The 25,166-nt window shown below is 34.9% G+C and overlaps 1 protein-coding gene across 5 annotated transcripts in view; it reads right to left on the bottom strand.

The window, feature by feature from the left end:
- VPS13A (vacuolar protein sorting 13 homolog A) overlaps positions 1-25,166 on the bottom strand; it is a 247,632-nt gene that overhangs the window by 74,372 nt on the left and 148,094 nt on the right. For all 5 annotated transcript variants that reach the window (XR_008686092.2, XR_008686091.2, XR_016037846.1 and 2 more), the window contains exons 40-50: positions 23,193-23,285; positions 22,360-22,716; positions 19,531-19,632; positions 18,087-18,245; positions 17,666-17,921; positions 15,217-15,377; positions 10,049-10,152; positions 7,192-7,474; positions 4,871-5,266; positions 4,357-4,461; positions 4,093-4,239 (exon numbers count right to left, since the gene is read on the bottom strand). Coding sequence is in view for 2 of the 5 variants with exons in the window: in XM_055426921.2 (XP_055282896.2) it covers positions 4,093-4,239; positions 4,357-4,461; positions 4,871-5,266; positions 7,192-7,474; positions 10,049-10,152; positions 15,217-15,377; positions 17,666-17,921; positions 18,087-18,245; positions 19,531-19,632; positions 22,360-22,716; positions 23,193-23,285 (2,163 nt within the window). In the remaining 3 variants the exon portion in view is untranslated. The remainder of the gene's footprint in view (positions 1-4,092; positions 4,240-4,356; positions 4,462-4,870; positions 5,267-7,191; positions 7,475-10,048; positions 10,153-15,216; positions 15,378-17,665; positions 17,922-18,086; positions 18,246-19,530; positions 19,633-22,359; positions 22,717-23,192; positions 23,286-25,166) is intronic.

The following is a 25,166-nucleotide window of genomic DNA, read 5'->3' as shown; positions in this document are numbered from 1 at the left end:
AAGAGTACGTCAAGGTTGTATATTGTCACCCTGCCTATTTAACTTATATGCAGAGTACATCATGAGGAACGCTGGGCTGGAATCAAGATTGCTGGGAGATATATGAGTAACCTCAGATATGCAGCTGACACCACCCTTATCACAGAAAGTGAAGAGGAACTAAAGAGCCTCTTGATGAAAGTGAAAGAGGAAAGTGAAAAAGTTGGCTTGAAGCTCAACATTCAGAAAACTAAGATCATGGCAACTAGTCCCATCACTTCACGGGAAATAGATGGAGAAACTGTAGAAACAGTGTCAGACTGTATTTTTTTGGGCTCCAAAATCACTGTGGATGCTGACTGCAGCCATGAAATTAAAAGACGCTTACTCCGAGAAAGGAAAGTTATGAGCAACCTAGATGGCATATTAAAAAGCAGAGACATTACTTTGCCAACAAAGGTCCGTCTAGTCAAGGCTATGGTTTTTCCCATGGTCATGTATGGATGTGAGAGTTGAACTGTGAAGAAAGTTGACTGCCGAAGAATTGATGCTTTAGAACTGTGGTGCTGGAGAAGACTCTTGAGAGTCCTTTGGACTGCAAGGAGATTCAACTAGTCCATTCTAAAGGAGATCAGTCCTGGGTGTTCACTGGAAGGACTGATGCCAAAGCTGAAACTCCAATACTTTGGCCACCTCATGGGAAGAGTTGACTCACTGGAAAAGACTCTGATGCTAGGAGGGATTGGGGGCGGGAGGAGAAGGGGACGATAGAGAATGAGATGGCTGGATAGCATCACCGACTCGATGGACATGAGTTTGAATGACCTCTGAGAGTTGATGATGGACAGGGAGGCCTGGCGTGCTGCGATTCATGGGTCACAAAGAGTCGGACACAACTCAGCGACTGAACTGAACTGAACTGACTGAAATGAACTGAGGGGTCCAGCTCCTGGTTAAAAATCTATATGCAACTTGTCAGGTCATACTAGTGGCATTATAAAGGCTTTATCTTTATTTGACAGGTTTCACAGGGCAAAGCAGCCCTCCCCACACCAGACTAGGTGCATGGCCAGAATGCAGTGCATTTCATTCTCAAGAATTCAACCCCATTTCTATTCATGCCCTTACAAGTACCTGCATTCCTACTATGGGCACCTGTATTCACAGGCCTCTTTATCAGGGCTTTTGGCAGAGGCCTTCGTCAGGAAATTCTGCAAGATCTCTATTAAGGAAAGAGGGGAATACGATGATATTTTCTTCTCTATTCTGACTTGGTACTCAGTACTATTCCACTCCTAGCCCCATTCCTTTGTTTTCTCCCATCTCCTAGTTCCATAAAACAGTACAGCTTTTTGTTCAGGGCTCCCCTGACAATGACACTACCCTCATTGATCCACCTCACCCCTAACCAACTGTTGTTTGTTTCATAGGAAAAAGAGTACAAAAGGAGTTGGTGCGTTTTTCACTGTAGCCTCTTAAAGTCCTGACTATCACTTTTACTTTGACTTGTTGTCTTAATCAGCTTAAAGCTCAACATTCAGAAAACTAAGATCATGGCATCCAGTCCCATCACTTCGTGGCAAATAGATGGGGAAACAGTGGAAAAAGTGGCTGACTTTATTTTTTTGTGCTCCAAAATCACTGCAGATGGTGACTGCAGCCATGAAATTAAGACACTTACTCCTTGGAAGGAAAGTTATGACCAACCTAGATGGCATATTAAAAAGCAGAGACATTACTTTGTCAACCAAGGTCTGTCTAGTCAAGGCTATGGTTTTTCCAGTAGTCATGTATGGATGTGAGAGTTGGACTATAAAGAAAGCCGAGCGCTGAAGAATTGATGCTTTTGAAATGTGGTGTTGGAGAAGACTCTTGAGAGTCCCCTGGATTGCAAGGAGATCCAACCAGTTTATACTAAAGGAGATCAGTCCTGGGTATTCATTGGAAGGACTAATGTTGAAAGTGAAACTCCAATACTTTGGCCCCCTGATGGGGAAAGCTGACTCATTTGAAAAGACCCTGATGCTGGGAAAGATTGAGGGCAGGAGGAGAAGGGGACAACAGAGGATGAAGATGGTTGGATGGCATCACCGACTCAATGGACATGGGTTTGGGTAGACTCTGGCAGTTGGTGATGGACAGGGGGGCCTGGCAAGCTGCGGTTCATGGGGTCACAAAGAGTCGGGACAAACTGAGCGACTGAACTGAACTGAATCACTTATTTCTGTATCTGGCAGCTGAGCTTCCAGCTCAGCTGCATGCTTGACAAGCGTACCTCTCACATTTTCTTCAGTATGTGTGTGCTCAGTCATGGCTGACTCTTTGAGACGCCATGGACTATAGCCTGCCAGACTCCTCTGTCCACGGAATTTTCCTCTCAAGAATACTGGAGTGGGTTGTCATTTCCTACTCCAAGGGATCTTTCCAACCCAAGGATCGAATCTGCATCTTTTACGTCTCCTTCATTGGCAGACAGATTCTTTACCACTGTGCCACCTGGGAAGCCCTGGACATTGTTTCCACATCTGTTCAAATGTGACTTCAACAAGTCTTTTCTTTGACCACATAATGTAAAATTACAGCCCACTCCTTGCACATTAGAACTCAAAATACCTCTTAGCCTGCCTTGTTTCCTTTTTCTCTATTAGACTTGTTACCTTTAAATATACGATGTATTTTACTAATTGACTATGGCATTATCAATTTAATGGTTCCTGCAAGTTCCCATTGAAATGTAAACTATACAGGACAGGGACTTGTGGTTTTGTTAAAATATGGCACGTAAAGAGTACACAATAAATATGTGCTATAAAAATGAATGAACAGGTAAACATGAAAAAATATACAACTTCTAAAAATGAGAAATATAATTATTCAAATAAAAAACTCAGTTGAAGGTACAAATAGCCTACATACACAAACACTGTATGATATATACAGTAAAAGTGTAAATTATGAGAACTATATATGCAGAATTTATCCAAAATAAGGGAAAAAGTTATACAGATAGAAAATGTAAAAAAAATAATAATAAGATATATGGAAGAGAGAATATAAAGGTCTAGAATAAATTTGATTAAAGATCCAGAAGGAAGAAAATAGGAGTATTTAAGAATGGCAGTATGTAAAAACATAATCACTGCAAATTTTACAGAAGGTATGAAATAATCTATAGATCTAGAAATAACGTATCTCAAGCACGATATATAAAAAGAACCCACATGCAGACAAATAGCTTTAAGACTGCAGAACAAAGACAAAGAGAACTCCACAAAAGCAGGAGAGAAAAAGATAACTTCCAAAGAAATGACAGAATCACAGCAGAATTTTCAACAAAAATGGAACCCAGAATATAGTAAATGGTACAACATGGTGAAAAAAACAGGAATTATCAATAAAAATTATCATAAAGGAAAGATGATGATTAAAACTTTTATGGATAAACAAAAACTGATGGTATTTACTACCAACCAACTCAAAAGGAAATGCTAAAGGATATAACTCAAGAATAATGAATGATTATATAGAGGATAGCTTCAAAACAAAACAGCATAATAAATAAAAATAGCAAATACTTCTCTTATAATCATAACATACTTAGAACAAAATATCTTCAGAAGTAAAATATTCTATTAACTTCAGGCAGTCTTTCAGAAAGCTCTTATCCACACACCTAACAACTACAGATAGAGCAGAATCAAAACTTCATTTCTAAGACACTACTGTCTTTTTTAAGTAATTAGTTTAATCTACTCGATAAAGGCATTTCTAAAATATTCCTGAAGAGAATAAATTTACCAATTTATCTTCATCAATTTGCTGCATTGATACTTTATCTTGTCTTCTACTGCTACATTTAACCCTATGTAGTTAGTGTCAACTTCTTTTACAAAGCAATGCATTCCTAGATGACAATATTCAGGCTTAAATAATTAAATAAAACATTTATTTGGTTTATTCTGGTACAAATAAATACTCAAAATGTTCCTGAAAGTGAAACAAAATTGGGAGGTGGGGGTGGACAGATAAAACACTACACAGTGATTTCAGGTATCCAACTTCAAGAAAAAACAAAAATCAAAAGAGGTATATTTTTGAAATTCATTTACCCACCTGCTCCAAATCAAGAGTGAGCCATTTATCATTTCCTTCTTCAGCCACTGATATATGATATTTGCTTTTGTTTTTAATCAAAAAAAAGGGGGTAAATGTGACAATTCTGGTAATGTTAAAACTGCTAAGGTCTATAGTGACACCAACCTATGGGGGAAAAAGTAACATTTCAAAAATTATTCCATTATCATAACATTCTTATAAAAATTAAGTACTTAACAGAGCTTAAATAAAAGTTTCCAGATAAGTATAGAATGAACTCACTTGATATTCCATTTTTGGGCCTTTACATTTAACAGCTCCATGACTACCAACTGTATCAATTGAAAATTGATCTGACAATTCACTATCAGTTACCATAAGCTGAACCTAGAAAAAAATACTTCAAATATATTAGTATTTAGGTACCTTTAAAAATCCCTATCTCAGTTGATATATTTTTTTTCTTTTTAGCCAAACTAATGCTATATTCTGGAGAAGGGAATGGCAATCCACTCCAGTATTCTTGCTGGAGAATCCCATGGAGAGAGGAACCTGGCGTGCCACAGTCCATGGGGTCGCAAAGAGTAGGAAACAACTGAGCAACTAACACTCCTACTACTACTGTTATATTATTAATACACTAAAGCTTTTCTAATACTAAATTCCAATATTTCTAACCTCAAATATTTCACAAATGTTATTTCTACCTGTTTCATAATATTTTATTTTTCAAAACAAACTAAAAAGGAGTGATAAGTAGCTAAAGAATGAAAGTTTAAAAAAAAACTTCACATACCTTATTGTTATTGAAAAAGTGCTTTGGCTGAAATGAAAAGAGAACTGGCTTTTTATAATTAGGTGGATGCTTTCGATGAATTCCATCTGCTTTATACTGTAACATTCGACCAGTTTTATTAACCATCCAATAAGGACTATGAAATGCCATAACAGTCTGGCCAGTATTATAAGTCACATGGACAGCAATATCTAAATCAGTCTTTTCTATTTCTGTAACACAAGTAAAACTGATGAAACTAATATCTTGTTGATTAGGTTTTATATGATATTCACTTTTCCAATCATGATTAAGATAGTCAAGTAATTTTAAATGTAGCCTGGCTTTATCCAACTGTACAGTACAAAGCTGGGCTGAACAGCCTTCATGGAGAGTAAAAACTCTATGTTCAATCCCCTATAATAAAAAAAAAAAATACAGTCAATTTTTAATGCTTCAGAATAACATGCTAAAATATTCTACTTAATGATTTTGAATGCTATACAAAATGCTTTCGAAATACCTGTCAGAAAAAGTCAAAAGACTTATGTTCAAGTTCTAACTCTGTAAATGTGTAAACTTCTATAAATCATTTGAGTTACTGTATTTGTAAAAAGGTCTAAATGAGCTACTTCAAAGGACTATTGTGAAAATAAAATTAAATAATATAATGAGAAATTCTGCTGGCAATAATGAAGACTATAAAACACTATAATCAGTAAAAATAAATCTATTAATACTAGTGATTTTAGTTGTGAAAAGTATAAAATAATGAAAACTGTATGTAATCCAAAATAAGCAATCCCTACCAACTCCCATTCTTGATTTTTAACAAACTCTCATAACCCATTTCCAATAAGTGTTTATATTGCATCTGACATAACTCTCAAAACTGTTCATTTCTCTCCATCCACACCTGCATCACCTTAGTTCATGTCACTGTAACTCCTCCTTTTAAAAGTCTCCTAACTGCTCTTAACTCCTATAAGCCCTTCTCCATACCACAGGTAAACTCTCTTTCTAAAAATTGATCATCTCTTTTGAAAACTCACAACAGAATGTTATCCCTAAAAGCTAAAAGTTCTATTAAAAAGTTAAACGTTTCACCTGTTTTTCTAGCATCTCTAATCTGGCCTGCTGTTATAACACAGGAACCTCTTCATCTTAAGACTTTAAATTACTTAAAGCAAAATCAATGTAAGCTTATCAATACCTGATATGTTCCACAAAACAGAATAGTGGTGCTGGTGGTGCTAGAGAGGTTAACCAGTAGAAACCACATGCCTGTCAGGCACTGTGTTAAGTCCTTTACTACATTATTTAATTTGATTTCCCCCATATCCCAGTCATGAAAGTTTTATTACCATCACTCTTTTATAAGATAGGACAAATGATTTAGAAAGATAATATAACTCATCTAAAGACCCAGGGCTAGTAAGCAATAGAGCTAAGATTCAATCTCAAATCTATATGATAGTAAAGAGTTAATTCTTAGCCACTATCTTAATTGCCAACTATATAGAAAATAGATATTCTTAATCCACAGATTTGCTAACTCCCTCACTTCGAAAAAAAAATTTGACAGAAAAGTATAAACACATAGTAAATTCCTATCATTAATAACAGATTCCAACAAAACAAATAATAGATTACAATGAAGAACTACTTTCTTACATATGACAAGCAATGGTAAATGGAATATTTACTTAAAATCCTAAGATGGAGAGATTCCTATTATAGCAACAGGAAGGAATCAGATGTAATCTCTTAAAACAAAGAGTATTTAAAAGGAAAAGCATTTTTATAGACATAAATTCCTTTTAGAAACCTAAAGGTATGAGAATAATATAATGTAGTAGGTTTTAAGTCTAGTACTATTATTTTCATACTAATTCTCATACTTGTTTGAAAAGTTAGTATCCATCTTTCAAAAATATGTAAAATATACATGCATGGAAAAGACTGAAAAATATGTTTTAGAACTGAAATGATATTTTCATCAGAAGTGCTACCTTCAGATAATGTGATTACAGACAATCTAACTATCTCTATTTTCCGAAATTTTCTACAGGAGTATCTAGTACTTTCATACATGATTTTTTAAATGGCATATCATAGTTGTACATATAAATTATATCTAATTTAGTAACCATATTTCTAAGGTAAATCAATGGAAAAAATTTTTTAATCTTCTTTTATATAACATCATTGAAACATTTTCATTTGAATAAAATCTGTCTGTTCACCAGTTCTAAAAAAAACACTGCTTTATTACTCATAATTTTAAATAACTAAAGCTACAAAATCAAAGACAAAACGGCATTAAAAAAAAACCAGGATACCTCTATATAATAAGCAATTTTGTAAGGAAGAAGATTTCGGAGTAGAATAGGTGGCCACAAATGTATTATGTATGGTAAGTCCCAACGATCTTCTGAATACACCGACATATATGTCAAATTATCTTTTTCTGGGACTATATTAATGATGAATGGCTTCTTGGAAGGGTTTATAGGTCTACATTGCTTCTTGAAAGAAGTACCATCTTGTTTTATCATTTCTTCAAAGTCAATTCCTTCACACATTTGATAGTCTGCATCTTCTGGCTTCAGAGAAAGTAGTGATCTACATAAAAGATTAAACAATATGCTAGAAAATGCTTTAAAAGAAAACATAAATTATTTGATTGCAGCTTTAGAACAGTGAAGTTATCTTTCTCCATACTACTGTAATAAATTTTTATATTTTCACATTCTTAACTTTCTGTAAAGTAAAGAAGTTATTTGGTTTTCAAAAGGAGAGTATTTTTCTTACAAACCTGGTGTCTTAAAAGTATGTTTACAAGCTCATAACTGGTTTCCTGCAGAAAATACATTATCATACAGGTCATATATGCAACACACACACCTACAGATGTGACTTACACACTTAAAGAAGTTGGCTTTCCTGGATATGTGGTCCCAAGTACATACCATGACTGAGTTCATGAACCAAAAATATATTTCTATCGAAAAATTAATCACCAGCTTTTCAAGCTTAATCAAATGAAGGCTTTCAATAGATGCTTAACTTAACTGAGCAGGAGTAAGAAATGGCAACCCACTCCAATATACTTGCCTGGAGAATCCCATAGACAGAGGAGCCTGGCGGGCTACAAACCATGGAGTTGCAAAGAGTTGGACACGACTAAGCAACTAACACTTTAACTTTATAGAAATGTTGGACAGCATTGCAGAAGTTATTGCAGTGACTGCAAGAAGACAGTGATAATAAGTACTGGATGTCATATATGATCGATGGCTTCCTTGGTGGCTCAGAGAGTAAACTGTCTGCCTGCAGTGTGGGAGACCTTGGTTCAATCCCTGGGTTGGAAATATCCACTGGAGAAGGAAATGGCAACCCATTCCAGTACTCTTGCCTGGAGAATCCCATGAACGGAGAAGCCTGGTACGCTACAGTCAATGGGGTCGCAAAGAGTTGGACACAACTGAGCGACTTCACTTCACTTATGATTAAATCTTATACTTAAATATCACATTCTTGGTTTACATTGCAACTGTACTTGGGTTTAATAATTTTTTTAAGTCTAAAGTGTGTCTAAGTATAAACACTTAAATGTTTTTATACTTGTAAAACTATAATTAGTGTGACTGTGACACTACCCCTTACTGTGTGACAACTGTCAATACTATCTCTAGCTATCATTATTTTCTTAAGCTCCATCCCCCAAATTTTACATATCTAATACATATTCTGTAATGATGTCTGATGGTGCCTTAAATTTGCTAGACTGAATTAAGAACCCTCCACATTCACCTCTCTTTTTTTTTTCAAGAACTTTCAGCTACTGGCACCCTGGACTGTAGAACAATATTAAACTGTTTTACCACCACCTCCTCCTTAGACCCATAGAGTTACCTGTCAAATCAGCTACAGATTTAGCCTTTTTTACTTCTACATTCTCTGTATTTTTTTTCACTCTTACTTCTAACACTTAAAAATAAAAGCTTAATTGTCTGTACATTAAACTAATGCCCATATACTCACATCCAGTTTATCAAGACATTTATTGGACCCATTATCTACCAATGAGAAGGCAAAACTGAAAATGCACAAGTTAGTCAGCCTTTCATCTTAAAGCGATAACAGTCACATGGGAAATGTAATGTTAAAAGATAACTACTGGTTATAACTATAGGTACCAAAAAACAAAAAAATTGTACACTGCAGACTGAGCATATGAAACTACAGTTAACTCTTCCTAGACTGGCCGCGGAGTATTTTGCAGAGGTGACATTGTTCCTCAAAAACTTTCTTTCTGAAGGACAGAGCTGAATTAGAGAAACATGCAAAGTTAAAGGAAAAGTTTAAGAACTAAAGAGAAAACATGAGAGACAGATAATCAACAAGAGGTTTTGAGTGAGAAGAACTGAATACTGAGGGACAATTGAATGTGGATATTTGACTGCATGAGGGTCATATATAGTGTTCAAGAATGAACTGTCTAGCTCTATTTACATTACAATTCTATCAATGAGCAATTAATAGATAAATAGGCAGATAAAAGCTTCGCAGGTGGCTCAGCAATAAAGAATCCGCCTGCCAAGCAGGAGATGTGGGTTTGATCCCCAGGTCAGGAAAATCTCCTGGAGAAGGAAATGGCAACCCATTCCAGCATTTTTGTCTGGAAAATTCCATGGACAGAGAAGCCCGGAGGGTTGCAGTCTATGGGGCTGCAAAGAGTTGGACATGATTTAGCAACTGAGCATGAGCATGTAGATAAAAAGACAAAATATTTCACATTTTCTAAAGAAATTTCTAAAAAATTATAAAACACCTGAAAAGCAAACATCACTTTATAATAGTATAATAAAATCTGAAGGCACCAATCATGTTCAGTTATAAATTTGTTAAAAATCGTTAAGTATACGTGACTATGACTCTGATAGATATATTGCAAGCATGTAATTTGTATTTACTAGGAAAAGTAAAGATAATTTATACGTTATGCACATTAAGTTAAATATTATTACTTTAAAAATTTTAAGAGTGCCAAAATTTAAATAAATTAAGAGATATTAACAAGATACATTTGATCACAGTTTGATAACTTAAGGATAGGTATCACTACCAAATCATAAACTAAAATGTGTATAAGAGACCAGAGGGCAAACAAAAAGATAAAGAAAACAAAATCACCGGTAAGATGCTAATGGTATGTTAAATTCACTTCCAGGTGAAGCTGTTCCCAATAATATGTCTCCTCCATAAACAGAAAGTGGTATTGAAAAGTGATTTCTAATCTGGGAAAGAAAAAATAACATTTAGTATCATTAATCTAAGACTCTAAAGACATATACAAAGTATTCTATCTAAATATCCCAAAAAAGGAATTATCAGGCAATATTTATTCTCCTCATATAAATTAGAAAAACAATTCAAACATGAAAATATCCATGCTAAAAAATAAAAAGGAAAGTTTCTATAGTTTTAGAGAAAAGGAATTTCAAAAACAAAACTTTAAAAAATCCTAGAAAAAAATAAGATGACATCTTAACCATGATTCAGGAATAACTTTTCCTTTAGACAAACACAGTAGAAAAAATTAATAAGAAAAATATGACATCAAAGTTTTAGATGCCTATATGAGAAAAGTGCAACAAAGCCACTGTCTGACAAATGTCTACCTTTTTACATCACTGTTGTATGCTACTCATTGAATGAAAAAGTATGTAAAGAGTATCTCATCCAATGAGTTGGATACAACAGTGATGTAAATGATTAACATTATTTTGATTAATACACATTATCAGATAAAATTCTACTTGTATTTGTCTTTGGGACAGATAAAAACACAATGGTTAGTAACACTATTTTCTTATATTATTTCTATATCGTACTAAAATCTATTTTAAAAATCATATCAAAATATAAAATATGCTGAGTGCAAATTAAGAATTGATAAAAAAAAATTAACTACATTATATTTTATTTCTAGATAAGCTGCTTACTTATTTGAAAGAAGCGAAATATATTTTCATTTCTATCAAAGTACCTATAATAAATTAAACATTAATATTTTACTATTTAATAAAATTAAAAAGTAATCAACTATAGTGATAGCAGTCTAACAGTCATCTTTTAATACAGTTCATAGTAAGTGAAAGGCTTCCCTGATGAATCAGATGGTAAAGAGTCTGCTTGCAATGCAGGAAACACCGATTCAATCCCTGGGTCAGGAAGATTCCCTGGAGGAGGAAATGGCAACCCACTGCAGTATTCTTGCCTGGGATATCCCATGAACAGAGGAGCCTCGTGGGCTACAGTCCATGAGGTTGCAGAGTCAGACAGGAGTGAGCAACTTAACATCAAACTGGCAAATGTTACCAGAGATTGAAACGTGATGTATGAGTAAGTTTCATGCCTAACATCTTCAAACTGTACATATATATATCAAAATTAAAATGTTCATATATCGGGGCTTCACTGGTGGCTAAGACAGTAGAGAATCCGCTTGCAGTGCAGGAGACCCAGGTTCGATCCCCAGGTCAGGAAGATCCCCTGGAGGAGGAAATGGCAACCCACTCCAGTATCCTTGCCTGGAGAATCCCATGGACACAGCAGCCCACTGGGTCACAGCTCATGGGGTCACAAAGAGTCAGACATGATTGAGCGACATACTAACATTATGTATTATTGTAAATCAAATATAAGAGAAAGAATCTCTGTTTTCAGCCCCGATGGAACAATATAGGCCAGATATAACCTCCCAATATACTAGTAAACAAACAAAACACAGGGGGTTAAAAAATACACATGAAGTAATCGTTTTTAAACAGTGGACAAAGAGTACAGGAAAGAAAGACCGGGGCTGGGGGAAGGGAGGAAGGAAGAAAAAGAAGGAAAGGAAGAGAAAAATCCTACTAAGATAAGCCCTAAGACTGTCTCCCCATCCTGTCACCCCATCTTACTGTCTTTACTAGGTGGAAAGAGTTCTAGATTATTGTGCAGAGAAGAAATCAAACAGAGCCCAGTCTGAGTTGAAGAGAGAGATATAAGAATGTGGGAAAGCCAATAAGGCTTAATCTAACAGCACATTATATGAGAGAGGAGACAGCTGCATGGAGATGTGAGAGCTGTAGAGAAGGAACTCCTGAGACTTTAAGAGTTCAGAGATATCTGGCATATGCCCATGAGTCGGACACGACTGAGCGACTGAACTGAACTGACACTAAGTAAGGCTCAGTAAAGATCCATTTGAAAGGGGGAGGCAGAACAATCTCTGCTGTTCATGCACAATACCTTTTCTCACCAACCAAAGTGGTTAAATCTTGTTTAGTACAAAGGGTATTCGTTCTATCCTTCAGCATGGCAAAATTAGCCCTAGACTACAGACTGCTTGAGCCTCACCTAAAAAGTTTTTAAACAAGCATTGGGAGGATCACTTTCCAACTCACATAACTGTATTGAAGAATTAAGTTCAAGAATACATAAAGGAATACAAAGACAGCTAAAGAACCTGACAAAGTAGAATTCACAATTTTAAGCATCCAGTAAAAAAATTATTAGATGCACAAAAATTAAAAAATAACCCATAAAAATAGAAATTAATAAAATGAAAAATAAAAAATGATACTCATGATCAAATTAGTAGACAGGAATATTAAAACACTTATATAACTATACTTGATATATTCAAAAGTTAGGGGAAAGATTGAAGATATATAAAAAGACATGGAAATTGTAAATAAAAATGCAAATTAAACTTCTAGACATAAAAATACATTGGATGAGATTAAGACAAATGAGACATTGAAAAGAAATGTAAACTTAAAAGACTTAACATTAAAACAGAAACATGGGGGTGGGGGAAAGCTGAAAGAAAAAATGAACAGAGCATTAGAGTATAAGTTTAAACACTCTAGTATCAGTATAAACCTACTATGGACCATGAAGAAGAGAAGGGGAAGACAGAAATAAAACTTTTGAATAAACAATGGCAAAATTTTTTTCTCAAGTTGATGAAGACCATAAATCCATAAATTCAAGTACAAAAAAATATGAAACAAACTCGACTAAGATTCATCACATCCAAATTGCTTCAAACCAGTAATAAAGGGAAAAAAATCTTACAATTATATAAAAATAAAATCACACATTTCATAAAAGAGCAGAGAGCACACTCTGGTCAGAAATAATGTAATATAGTTGACAGTGGAATGACATTCTATGGAAAAAATAACTTTCCATCTACATTACTACAACTAGTGAAAATAAATTTAAAACACAAAAGTGAAGTCAAAGCAAAAGTAATTCATTGTCAAATTTCATGAAACAACACATAATCACTAGAAGAGCTCACTCAAAGAGTGACAGATAATATGAATAGCCCTTAAAGTGAAATTGTGGTTTAAGAAAAACACTACCAGAAAACTCTAAACCAATACACCTCAAGAATATAAAAATTCTAAACATGAATTTAGCAAATCAATCAAATAGTACTTCATGAAGGTTAATACTTCATGAGCAAATGAGATTTATCCTGGGAATGCAGGGTTGATTTAACATTAACGGTCAATCACTATCTAATACAGTAATTAAAAAACAATCAATGGTAATTAATTGTATTAACAATTTTTTAAAAAGATCCTTTCAATAGTAACATGGAAATTTACAATACCATATGTAAAATAGAAAGCCAATGGGAATTTGCTGTATGACTCAGGGAACTCAAACAGGGGCTCTGTGACACTCTAGAAGGGTGGGGTGGGATGGGAGATGGGAGGGAGGTTTGAGAGGGAGGGGACATGGGTATACCTATGGCTGATTCTGTTGATGTATGACAGAAAACCACAAAATTCTGTAAAGCAATTATCCTTCAATTAAGAAAATAAATAATGTGCCAATTTTTTTTAAATCCTCTCAGTAAAGACAGAAAATCATCTGACAAAATCCAACATTTATTTTTGATAAAAACCCTCAGTAAATGAGGATCATGAACAAAAAAAAGCTACAACTCAAAACACACTCAACGGTGAAAGATCAAATACTTTCCCCCTAAGACTGGGAATAAGACAAAAACATTCACTTTCACAATTTCTATTCAAATTGTATTGGAGAGTCTATCTAGTACAATAAACTAAACAAAATAAAATAAGACAATAAACACCCAGATTGGAAAGGAAGAAGGAAAAATGTTTTTATCTGCAGGCATCGCAACTATCTATACATCTAGAAAAATCTACTAGAAAAAAATTATCCAGTAAGGCTGCATAATACTAGTTAATACAAAAACCAAATGTACTTATACTAGCAAGAAAAAAAGTCAAAAATTAATACTCAAAATGCTAGTTTCATAAACGTTTCTAAATAAAAACTGAAAACTCAAGTCTAAAATTTAAATGGAAATGACTTAGGTTAGCCAAAACAACTTTGAACAAGAACAAAGTGGGATAACTTGTACTACCTGATTTCAAGACTGAGGATAAAGTAGTTATCAAGACAGAATGGTACTGACATAAATAGATCAAAGAAGCAGATTAGAGACCTTACACAAAAAGATATGGTCAATTTATTTCTGACAAAAGTATCAAGGTAACTTAATGGAAAAAGGATAACCTTGGTCAGAAGGAATAGCCCAGTGAAAAAAATGAACCTCAACACTTACCTCGTATCATATACAAAAATTCATTAAAAACGGTATGTGGTATATACATAGAACAGATTACTACTCAACAACATGTAACTGTGTGCAACATTAAAACTTGAAAACTGATACATACAAAATTTTCCTCAGTGACAGAGGTCAGACTCCATTCTGTATTTCATTCATTTATATAAAATTCTATATTGCATAACTAATGTACCACAAGTACACGTTAAGTAGATGCATGGGAATGGGGAAAAAGAGGATGAGGAAACTTTTCGGGTGATAAGCATGTTTATTACTTGCATTGTGATGACGGTTTCATAACTGTATTTTTTGTCAAAATTCATCAGCTTTAAATATATGCAGTTTATTGTACATCAATTTTACCTCAATAAAGGTATACAAAATTTCTGAAATTAAAAGAATACATACCACAAAGACCTAAAACAAAATACTGATGCATTTGTTTTTACAAAATAATATTCAAAAAACACTTACAAAATATTCTTATAAAAATTATGAGATGTATATTCAACAAAATTCTTCAAATATAACAAATGCTCATATCAGACTAGTATAATTACTGATAATGATTATTTTTTAGCTGTATTTCTATTACAATTTGCATACTTTTGGTGGTAATTTACTTTAGTTTTTTTCTTAAATAGCACAAAAATATGCAAAATATGACCTCACAAATAAGTGAATCATTCCGTACCTGCACTGGAGAGCGAATTGTTACCTTCTTACTTCCTTCCACTCCATCAATTTGACAAACAATTGATCTTTCAACTCCAGACTCTCTGTGTCTTACAGTGTACAGTCGTCGTCCCACTTTTGTTAAAGGGATTTTATCAGCAGTAGAGTGGTTAGCAGGTGCTAAATTAAGTGTACATGTTTAAAATTGATCATAAATCATCATATATTAATTTTAGGTAGACATTTTAAGCCAGAAACATCAGATGATTCCTTAAATTTTTAAACATTATCACTGAAAATTATACAAAGGGATGTTTTAAGATTCCACCAGACATTTCTACATTCACTGAAACCCTTCAAAGCGTTTTAACAAAAAAAGTTTTTAATTGCAAAAAACTCATCCAAAAGTTAAACCTAAGGCAACAATATAATCTTTTAAAAATAACTGACTGATGAGAGAAATTGCTAGAAAATACAAGAACACTGATCTTTGGTTTGTTATCACAATAAAACAGGCAGTCACCGGCAATTACCAAATAGCTGCAGCTTTTCAGTTTTTAATTTTTCCAACAGGTTGTGACACTTTGTCATATATAAGATTTCATTACAATTTTATGTAGCCTTACCTAACAGAGGAGAAGGCAATGGCAAGCCACTCCAGTACTCTTGCCTAGAAAATCCCATGGATGGAGGAGCCTGGTAGGCTGCAGTCCATGGGGTCGCTACGAGTCAGACATGACTGAGCGACTTCACTTTCCCTTTTCACTTTCACACACTGGAGAAGGAAATGGCAACCCACTCCAGTGTTCTTGCCTGGAGAATCCCAGGGACGGGGGAGCCTGATGGGCTGCCGTCTATGGGGTCACACAGAGTCGGACACGACTGAAGTGACTTAGCAGTAGCACCTAATATATACATATATTGTATTGGGGGTAAATTATCTATTTTGTAAGTTAATATTTATGTATAGATTCATCTCCCCTAGAAAAGAAAGTGGCAACCCATTCCAGTATTCTTGCCTGGAAAATCCCATGGACAGAGGAGACTGGCAGGCTACAGTCAGCCATGAGGTTACAAAGACTAAGCAACTAACGTGTCTGCCTCCCCTACTATCCCATAAAAATGTTAGTTTAAAAGCAAACAGAGGTACAATTGATGAGAACAATTCACAGACAACGTTGGGAAAACATGTGAAACCTAGCCACTGTTAAGAATCGGTTACTGACTAGGAAAAAGCACTAGTTATCTATTTTAGCACTCCTCCTTCATGCCTAAGTAACTTTTCTAATGTCCCTCCTTCCAGAACTGCTTAATTGTCAAAATGTCATAAAGTGCTGTGAGTGAAAAGTTGGGACTAGACTCTTGAGAGTCCCTTGGACTGCAAGGAGATCCAACCAGTCCATTCTAAAGGAGATCAATCCTGGGTATTCATTGGAAGGACTGATGCTAAAGCTGAAATTCCAATACTTTGGCCACCTCATGCAACGAGTTGACTCACTGGAAAAGACTCTGATGCTGGGAAGGATTGGGGGTGGGAGGAGAAGGGGACGACAGAGAATGAGATGGCTGGATGGCATCACCGACTCAATGGACATGAGTTTGAGTGAACTCCGGGTGTTGGTGATGGACAGGGAGGCCTGGCGTGCTGTGATTCATGGGGTCGCAGAGAGTCGGACACGGCTGAGCGACTGAACTGAACTGAACTGAATATTTAACTTCACAACGAGTTTTGTTGTTCACTCGCTTAGTCATGTCCGACTCTGTGACTCCATGGACATGGAGCATGCAGCTTCTCTGTCCTTTACTATCTCCCGGAGTTTGCTTAAATTCATGTCCATTGAGTCGATAATGCCATACAACCATCTCATCCTCTATCGCTCCCTTCTCCTCCCAAGAGAAGAATCAGTACATACTATAATGTAAATACATTGAAGAACACAATGAGTACATACTACGATAATTTTAAAATGTATTTACTTTTACTTTTTACCTCTCTTCTGAGAAACATAAAGAATAAAGAAAAAAAAAAACCCTCTACCTCAATAGGCAGAAGATAAAAACCATTCACAAACCCCAAAACCATTATCTCGTGCCGTTGGCTGAATTTAAACCTTATTCTGAATTCATTCAGTTGCAAAACTGTTGGAATTTTACTGAGTTATACCAAAAGTGGTTAAAACAACCACTGATAGTTATTGTCTATAAATGCTGACTGAAGATGAGATCTAATCATTTACTTCTCCAAAGGAGTAAATTATTATGCTCTAAATAAAGCAGTGGATAAAGCCAGAATTTGAAATACAGCAATACAGTGACAATAGCAACCAATGCCCTGCAAAGGAAATAATAAAATTTGCAACATATTAGGAAGGAAATAAAAAACCTGTGAGATACCAGGAGTAAGTTAAGTGGGATATAAAATATAATTTAAAAGAAAATAAAGCCCCAGGATGGTAATTATCACTTACTAAGAAGAATGAAGAAGTGCTTGCTGCTTAGGCTGGTCATTGCATTGAAATGATCATTGTCTTTAGTTCGCATATAATCCATACTTAAACTCTCCTCATTTTTCAATACATATGATTTTGCCATAGGTATGTTGAGTACACTAAAAGATTCACTTGGTGAAACAGAAATACTAAGTCCAAGAGAATTTAAAATCATAAAAGGTGCCAGATCCCTTATGAAGGCAGCTGAAGATCCAGTGGCAGCTTCTGTAAATGCCTAACAAGGAAGAGTCATCATAAATACAAGAAAATGTAGAAAACTAAATGACAAGCAGAACACTAACAGACATATGACAAACAACTAAGTTAACAAAACTTTTTTAACCAAAGGGTTAACTCAGACTAGTACTCCAAAATTAAAGTTTCAAGTAACTTTTCTTACCTCAGCTAAATTATTTAACATTATAAGGCCACATTTAGATAATGTAATGTTTAGCTGGTCTTTCGAATAGAAAGTGATAGCAGTTTTATATTCTGGTACTCTGTAATTTTCTTCTTCAGTACCTGACTCAACAATGGCCTTTTTGGCTTTCTTTTTCATCTAAAATAACATATAAATTATAGAAATATGAGAAAAATTTGTTTCAAGGAGCATGGCATAACTCATTTTACAAAGGAAAAACAAACATCAGACAAATTTCAACCACAGCATTAGAGAAAGCAATACATTTTATTAGTTCCACTGCCTTACTGGAATTACTGGGACATCACCCAACTAATGCCGCCTGGACAGAAGCAATACTGGAAGAAAAGTTCTTCTCCTCCTCAGTTACACTAAAATGGCAGACGTAATTTAGAAAGGGAAAATAAAACCCTAATAAGTAAACGCATGTAGCATCTGAATGAAAATCAGAAGCACATACATCATAGCATGTGGAAATTTAGGGCAAGAAAAGTTAGCCTACTGGTGTTATAAATGCTAAATATAAAGAACAGAAACCCAGGGACTTAAAAAGTCCAACAATAGTTGCAGAACAGTGCCACTAGGACCTAGGCTCCTGTGAATCAAACTACCTACCTCTTTTTAGATTCACAAGTCTACTACCTGTGAGTATTCTGACCTAACAACCACCATAGAAATTCCTTTATCCAAATCCTTTATCTGAAACGAGCACAATCAAATGTACTGGTCTAATACAAAAAGCTGGAAATGCCAAGCTAGTCACCTTTACTGTTCCTTTAACTGGCTTTAAGCCACTGAAAATTTGTCCATTATTTGACAGTATCATTATTAGGGAGGAGATATGCTAATAAATCCTACAATCTCTTGCTTCAGAAGCACAATTTCATCCATCTAAAGGTACTGATTTATATGATTACATACATTCACACTATATTTGAAGTAAATAATAATGTGTTTTGTTTTATATACACACCCTTTAGATATCAAGGAAAACTTGGGATAGACAACAACCTACAAGAAAATGCTAGAAATGTTTTAAGATGATAGTTTAAGTGGGGACTATGGAGCCACTATTGCATTCCACCTCTTCAAATTTAAAGGTATTATTATTTTATGGAAGTCCTTTAACTTCCACAGCTTTAGTTCTATCACATACTAAAATGAAGTTTAAAACGACCTTCTTCAGAAGTTTAAGGTTTAAAGCAAAAGTAGATTATTTAAGACAGTGTCTAGTACAAAATAAATGTTACACAATACTTATATTAGAAGCCCATGAGGCAACAGTCTTGGGTTTGAAAATTACATTCAGAGGTCAAACAAAGGTTCATAATGAAATATCTAAACTCTGTTGTGATTAAAATTAAAGTGTGTGTGATGTGGACATCCTCAATATTTGAAAAAAATTTCCAGATATCAAAAATACCTTGATTCCAAGATTCCATGGTCTAAAATCCTCAGTCTGATCAATTTCTAATGGTTCAAGCAAAGGCTCCCACACACCAAACATTTCATTGTAATAATGCACCTAGAAAGAAATTTTAATTTTTTAAATAAAACATTCTGGTATTTTCTAAAATCATCTTCCATGTTGTTCCCCACACCATTCCTTTTGGCTGAGCTATTTCTTCTGTATGAAAACCATTGACATGCCATTAGTTTCCTATACATTCTTTCTCAATGATTTCCTCATCTGGCTAACTTCATGATCTACTCTTCACAATTTATTCCAGAAAAAATTCTCTTTTAGGTATCTTTCCTTGATTTCCAGGCTGGGTTTAACAGTGAAAACTGTGTTCATCTATCAAACATTACTGGAATTTTAAAAACGTGTTCTGTCTACCTCTACTAACTTTTAAAAAGCCTTTGAAGTGAAGGCAAGTAACATATAATTCAATAAGTATGTAAGTATTTGAATTCTCTGAACTTCTTGGACATCTTAGATCAAATTTTCTGCAAAATATAGATAATTCTAGCTAAAACTTGGAAACTTGAAACCTAGTCTGTCAGTTCCACCTCTATTAGTTTATAACTCTATCATCACAAATATTATAGTGGATTATAAATTTTCATACTTATTGACTAAAGTAAAATACTTTAAAGCAAAGTATCCCTGGGAAGATCCTATGTAGAAAAATTCTGATGCATAATATAGGTTGGCTCGAAGTAAGTATCTTCCATATAACTAAAGGACTCTCACAAAAATGTGAAACACCTTGGTGGAGTCTAACCAGAGTATGAAGATCTGCATTATATAAATGTATAAAGCATATTCTTTTAATTTTTTTCTGTCACTATTTCCAAAGAGAAAATAAATACTCTATTATCACTTTAAGGAAAAAATGATACTCAATTTTTAAAATTAAGAATTCTACATCTACTCAACAGTCTATGGTATATACCTAAAAGAAGCAATAGATATTAAGAGGAGGTGGCAAGAATACACAGAAGAACTGTACAAAATACATCTTCACAACCCACGTAATCACGATGGTGTGATCAGTCACCTACAGCCAGACATCCTAGAATGTGAAGTCAAGTGGGCCTTAGGAAGTATCACTATGAACAAAGCTAGTGAAGATGATGGAAGTCCAGTTGAGCTATTTCAAATCCTAAAAGATGATGCTGTGAAAGTGCTGCACTCAATATGGCAGCAAATTTGGAAAACTCAGCAGTAGCCACAGGACTGGAAAAGGTCAGTCTTCATTCCAATCCCAAAGAAAGGAAATGTTAAAGAATTCTCAAACTACCGCACAATTATACTCATCTCACACGCTGGTAAAATGCTCAGAATTCTCCAAATCAGGCTTCAGTAATATGTAAACCATGAACTTCCAGATGTTCAAGTTGGTTTTAGAAAAGACAGAGGAACCAGAGATCAAATTGCCAACATCTGCTGGATCATCGAAAAAGCAAGAGAGTTCCAGAAAAACATCTACTTCTGCTTTATTGACTATGCCAAAGCCTTTGACTGTGTGGATCACAATGAACTGTGTAAAATTCTGAATGAGATGGGACTACCAGACTACCTGACCTGCCTCTTGAGAAACCTGTATGCAGGTCAGGAAGCAACAGTTAGAACTGGACATGGAACAACAGACTGGCTCCATATAGGAAAAGGAGTACGTCAAGGCTGTATATTGTCACCCTGCTTACTTAATTTATATGCAGAGTACATCATGAGAAATGCCAGGCAGGATGAAGCACAAGTTGGAATAGAGATTGCCAGGAGAATCATAACCTCAGATATTCAGATGACACCACCCTTATGGCAGAAAGTGAAGAACTACTAAAGAGCCTCTTGATGAAAGCGAAAGAGAAGAGTGAAAAAGTCAGCCTGAAGCTCAACATTCAGAAAACTAAGATCATGGCATCTGGTCCCATCACTTCATGGGAAATAGATGAGTGGCTGACTATTTTCTTGGGCTCCAAAGTCACTGCAGATGATGAGTACAGCCATGAAATTAAAAGATGCTTGTTCCTTGGAAGGAAAGTTATGACCAACCTAGACAGCATATTAAAAAGCAGAGACATTGCTTTGCCAACAAAGGTTCATCTAGTCAAAGCTATGGCTTTTCCAGTAGTCATGTATGGATGTGAGAGCTGGACTATAAAGAAGGCTGAGCACCGAAGAATTGATGCTAGAATTGAAGAACTGAAGACTCTTGAGAGTCCCTTCAACTGCACGGAGATCTAACCAGTCCATCCTAAAGGAGATCAGTCCTGAGTGTTCATTGTAAAGACTGATGCTGAAGCTGATAAACTCCAATACTTTGGCCACCTGATGTGGAGAGCTGAATCACTTGAAAAGACCCTGATGGTGGGAAAGATCGAGGGCAGGAGGAGAAGGGGATGACAGAGGATGAGATGGCTGTATGGCATCAGTGACTCAATGGAGATGAGTTTGAGTAGACTCTGGGAGTTGGTAATGGACAGGGAGGTCTGGCGTGCTGTGGTCCATGGGGTCATGAAGAGTCAGACATGACTGAGTAAACTGAACAACAGTCTATTAATCAACTTAAGATGAATGAAATCAGTCGAAATACAAACTTAATATGGATATGTACTCTAAAAGTAACGTACACATAAAAACAACTATATCAAGGGCATAAATATGTACATTTTTTTCCAAAAGTTTGGGAATCAACATCGTATTTATGATAAACTTAATTTAAATGTTTAAATGAGATTTCCAAAATAGTTCATATGTAGCAGTATTTCTTACATAATCTGGAAAAATACTATATATGCTTACTTCTAGCTCAAGCTGACAGTGAAGATTTATTAAGGAACTCCAGTTTTTGCCTTCCCCTGAGAAACGTGATTTTGCCAAAAGCATAGGTACTGTTCGATGACCAATTCCAGCCTCAAGAACTAGAAAAACAGAATCAATGTTCACTTTTATTATCTCTCCTTTGGGTACCAATTCAGGTGTGGGAGCTGTTTTTACAGCTTCATTTGGTTCTTCAAGAAACCACATATTTAAATCTTTTGTATCCTTCTTTTCCCATAAATGTGCTGTAGAAGAAGCAGTTTCTTTTGGGATGGTTTCCTTGGCAGTATAAAGTGCTGAAGTTATGGTAATCACAGTATTAATGATAACTGGTGAAACCTAAGGAGAAAAATTCAAAATAATAAAAAAACTATAAAAATCACTTTCCAAACTACACACTTCAAAGAACATGAAGTTTATTTGCTGAAGGATCAAGAGGAATTAATACTGAAGTAACATTACTACCAAGAAACAGATACAATTTGCTGCCTACAAAATTTTTCTTTATTATCATAGCTAATTTCAATAGTTAAAATATTTACAAGTTGATATTAAACTGACCAATTTCAATTATACATACTATAAGGAAGCTACCTACAGAAGCAGTCAACTGCCAATAATAAAATACATGAAAACATTCATTATAAAATGTAAATTAAGTATCATTTTTAAATTATGTGTCAAAAATATTTTTAATCAGCTTCCTTTTGCTTATTTAATAATTAAAATTGTTGCTATAACTGCTTATTTCTAAGTTTTATTGTTTTTTTCAAAAAGGCACTAAAGATCTGAATGACTGAACCATTATAACTTACCTTCAGTGTCAGGGATTTTACTGATAATTCAAGTACCTGTGGATTTGTACTTATCTGAGTAGCTTGATAGAACAAGTCACAGGGTTGCAAAACCTATAAGAGAAAAATCAATACTATTAAATTAACACATTCTTTAAAATACTTTTACTTAAAGACTTGTCCAACAGTAGATAACTATGCTAAATAAACAAGTTAGTAAAAATAATCTACTTCAAAAACAAGAGAATCAATAAAACATTCCTTATCCTCTAGTTCATTATTTACAATAAACAGAAAGTACTTATCTTAGCAACACTACTGATAAAGTAAAAGAATTTCTTAAATATATGAAAATTTCACAAAACTTGTATTCTGTTTTTTATTTTATAGCAGTCCCTTGGTATCCCTTTGGGACTGGTTCCAGGACACACACATGTCCCCTACCTGCTTCCTCCCCCCTCCATGGCAGATACTAAAATCCAAGAATGCTCAAGTCCTTTGTAAATTGATAAAATGGCACATTATTCAACAACAATGAAACAGAAAGCACAATTTAAAAAATGGCAAGAGAAGTTGAATAGATTTTTTTTCCAAAGAAGACAGAAGGCCTACAAGCACATGAAAAGATGTTCAAAGATTTATCAGGGAAATGCAAATCAAAACCAAAATAAAATAGCACGTCATATCTGTTGTAATGGCTATTATCAAAAAGGCAAGAACTAAGAATTGGAAAGAATGTGAAGGAAAGGGAATCCTCATTCACTAGATGTGGGATTTGTGTAGTTACTGTGGAAAAATAGTATGGAGAGTCCTGAAAAAATTAAGAATAGCTATCATATGATTCACTTATTTCACTTCTGGGTATTTATCCAAATAATACAAAAGCACTAATTCAAAATGATAAATGTCACCCACTATGTTCATTGCAGCACTAACTACAATAGCCAAGATATGAAAACAACCCAGAGTGCCTATCAACAGATGAAAAGATAATGAAAATGTGAAGTGTTTCTATATGTTTGTATGATAAGGGCATACTGCTGCTGCTGCTGCTAAGTCGCTTCAGTCGTGTCCGACTCTGTGCGACCCCATAGACGGCAGCCCACCAGGCTCCCCCGTCCCTGGGATTCTCCAGGCAAGAACACTGGAGTGGGTTGCCATTTCTTTCTCCAATGCATGAAAGTGAAAAGTGAAAGTGAAGTCGCTCAGTCATGTCCAACTCTTCGCGACCCCATGGACTGCAGCCCACCAGGCTCTTCCATCCATGGGATTTTCCAGGCAAGAGTAATGGAGTGGGGTGCCACTGCCTTCTCCGAAGGGCATACTACTCGGGCATAAAAAGGTGAAACCTTGCTATCCGCAACAATATGGATGGACCTTGAGGGTATGATGGCCCTAAGAGAAATGAGTCAGATGGAGAAAGACAAATACTGCATGATTTCACTTACACATGTAATATAAAAAAAAAAAAAAGAAATGAACACGTCAAACAACCATGTAGATACAGGTAACAGATTGGAAGTTATACAGGGTAAGGAGTGGGGAACAAAATGGGGTCAAGGGGGTCAACTGTATGGTTACTGGTAAAAACTAAATTTTTGGTGGTATACATACTGTTGTGTATGTAGAAGTAGAAAAATAATACTGTACCCATGAAACTTATATAATGTTATAAGTCAACATTATCTCAAGGAAAAAAAGACCAAGTACAGTCAGTCCTCTGTATCCACAGGTTCTGTATTTGTGGATTCAACCAGATTGAGTTACTAAAATAAAAGTTTTATCATGGTATTTTTTTCCATTATAAAAGTATATAAAAAAAGTTAATCTATATAGGACAAATTACAAAAGAAGAAAAACTTATAAATACATTAGACTTGCTAAATAATTCTTAATATAAGTGCAAATCAATTGAGTCTTCCCTAACTATAGTAAGCAAAACTCTGTCCTGCAGCCCCCAGTGACTCACACTCCTCCTAAATGCAACATATGTTC

The sequence above is a fragment of the Moschus berezovskii genome, chromosome 7 (genome assembly GCF_049115385.1).
Source record: "Moschus berezovskii isolate FMDL1 chromosome 7, NW_MosBer_1.0, whole genome shotgun sequence".
NCBI lineage: Eukaryota > Metazoa > Chordata > Mammalia > Artiodactyla > Moschidae > Moschus > Moschus berezovskii.
Note: the sequence above shows the minus strand (reverse complement) of the source record. Positions and strands in the feature narration are given on the sequence as shown.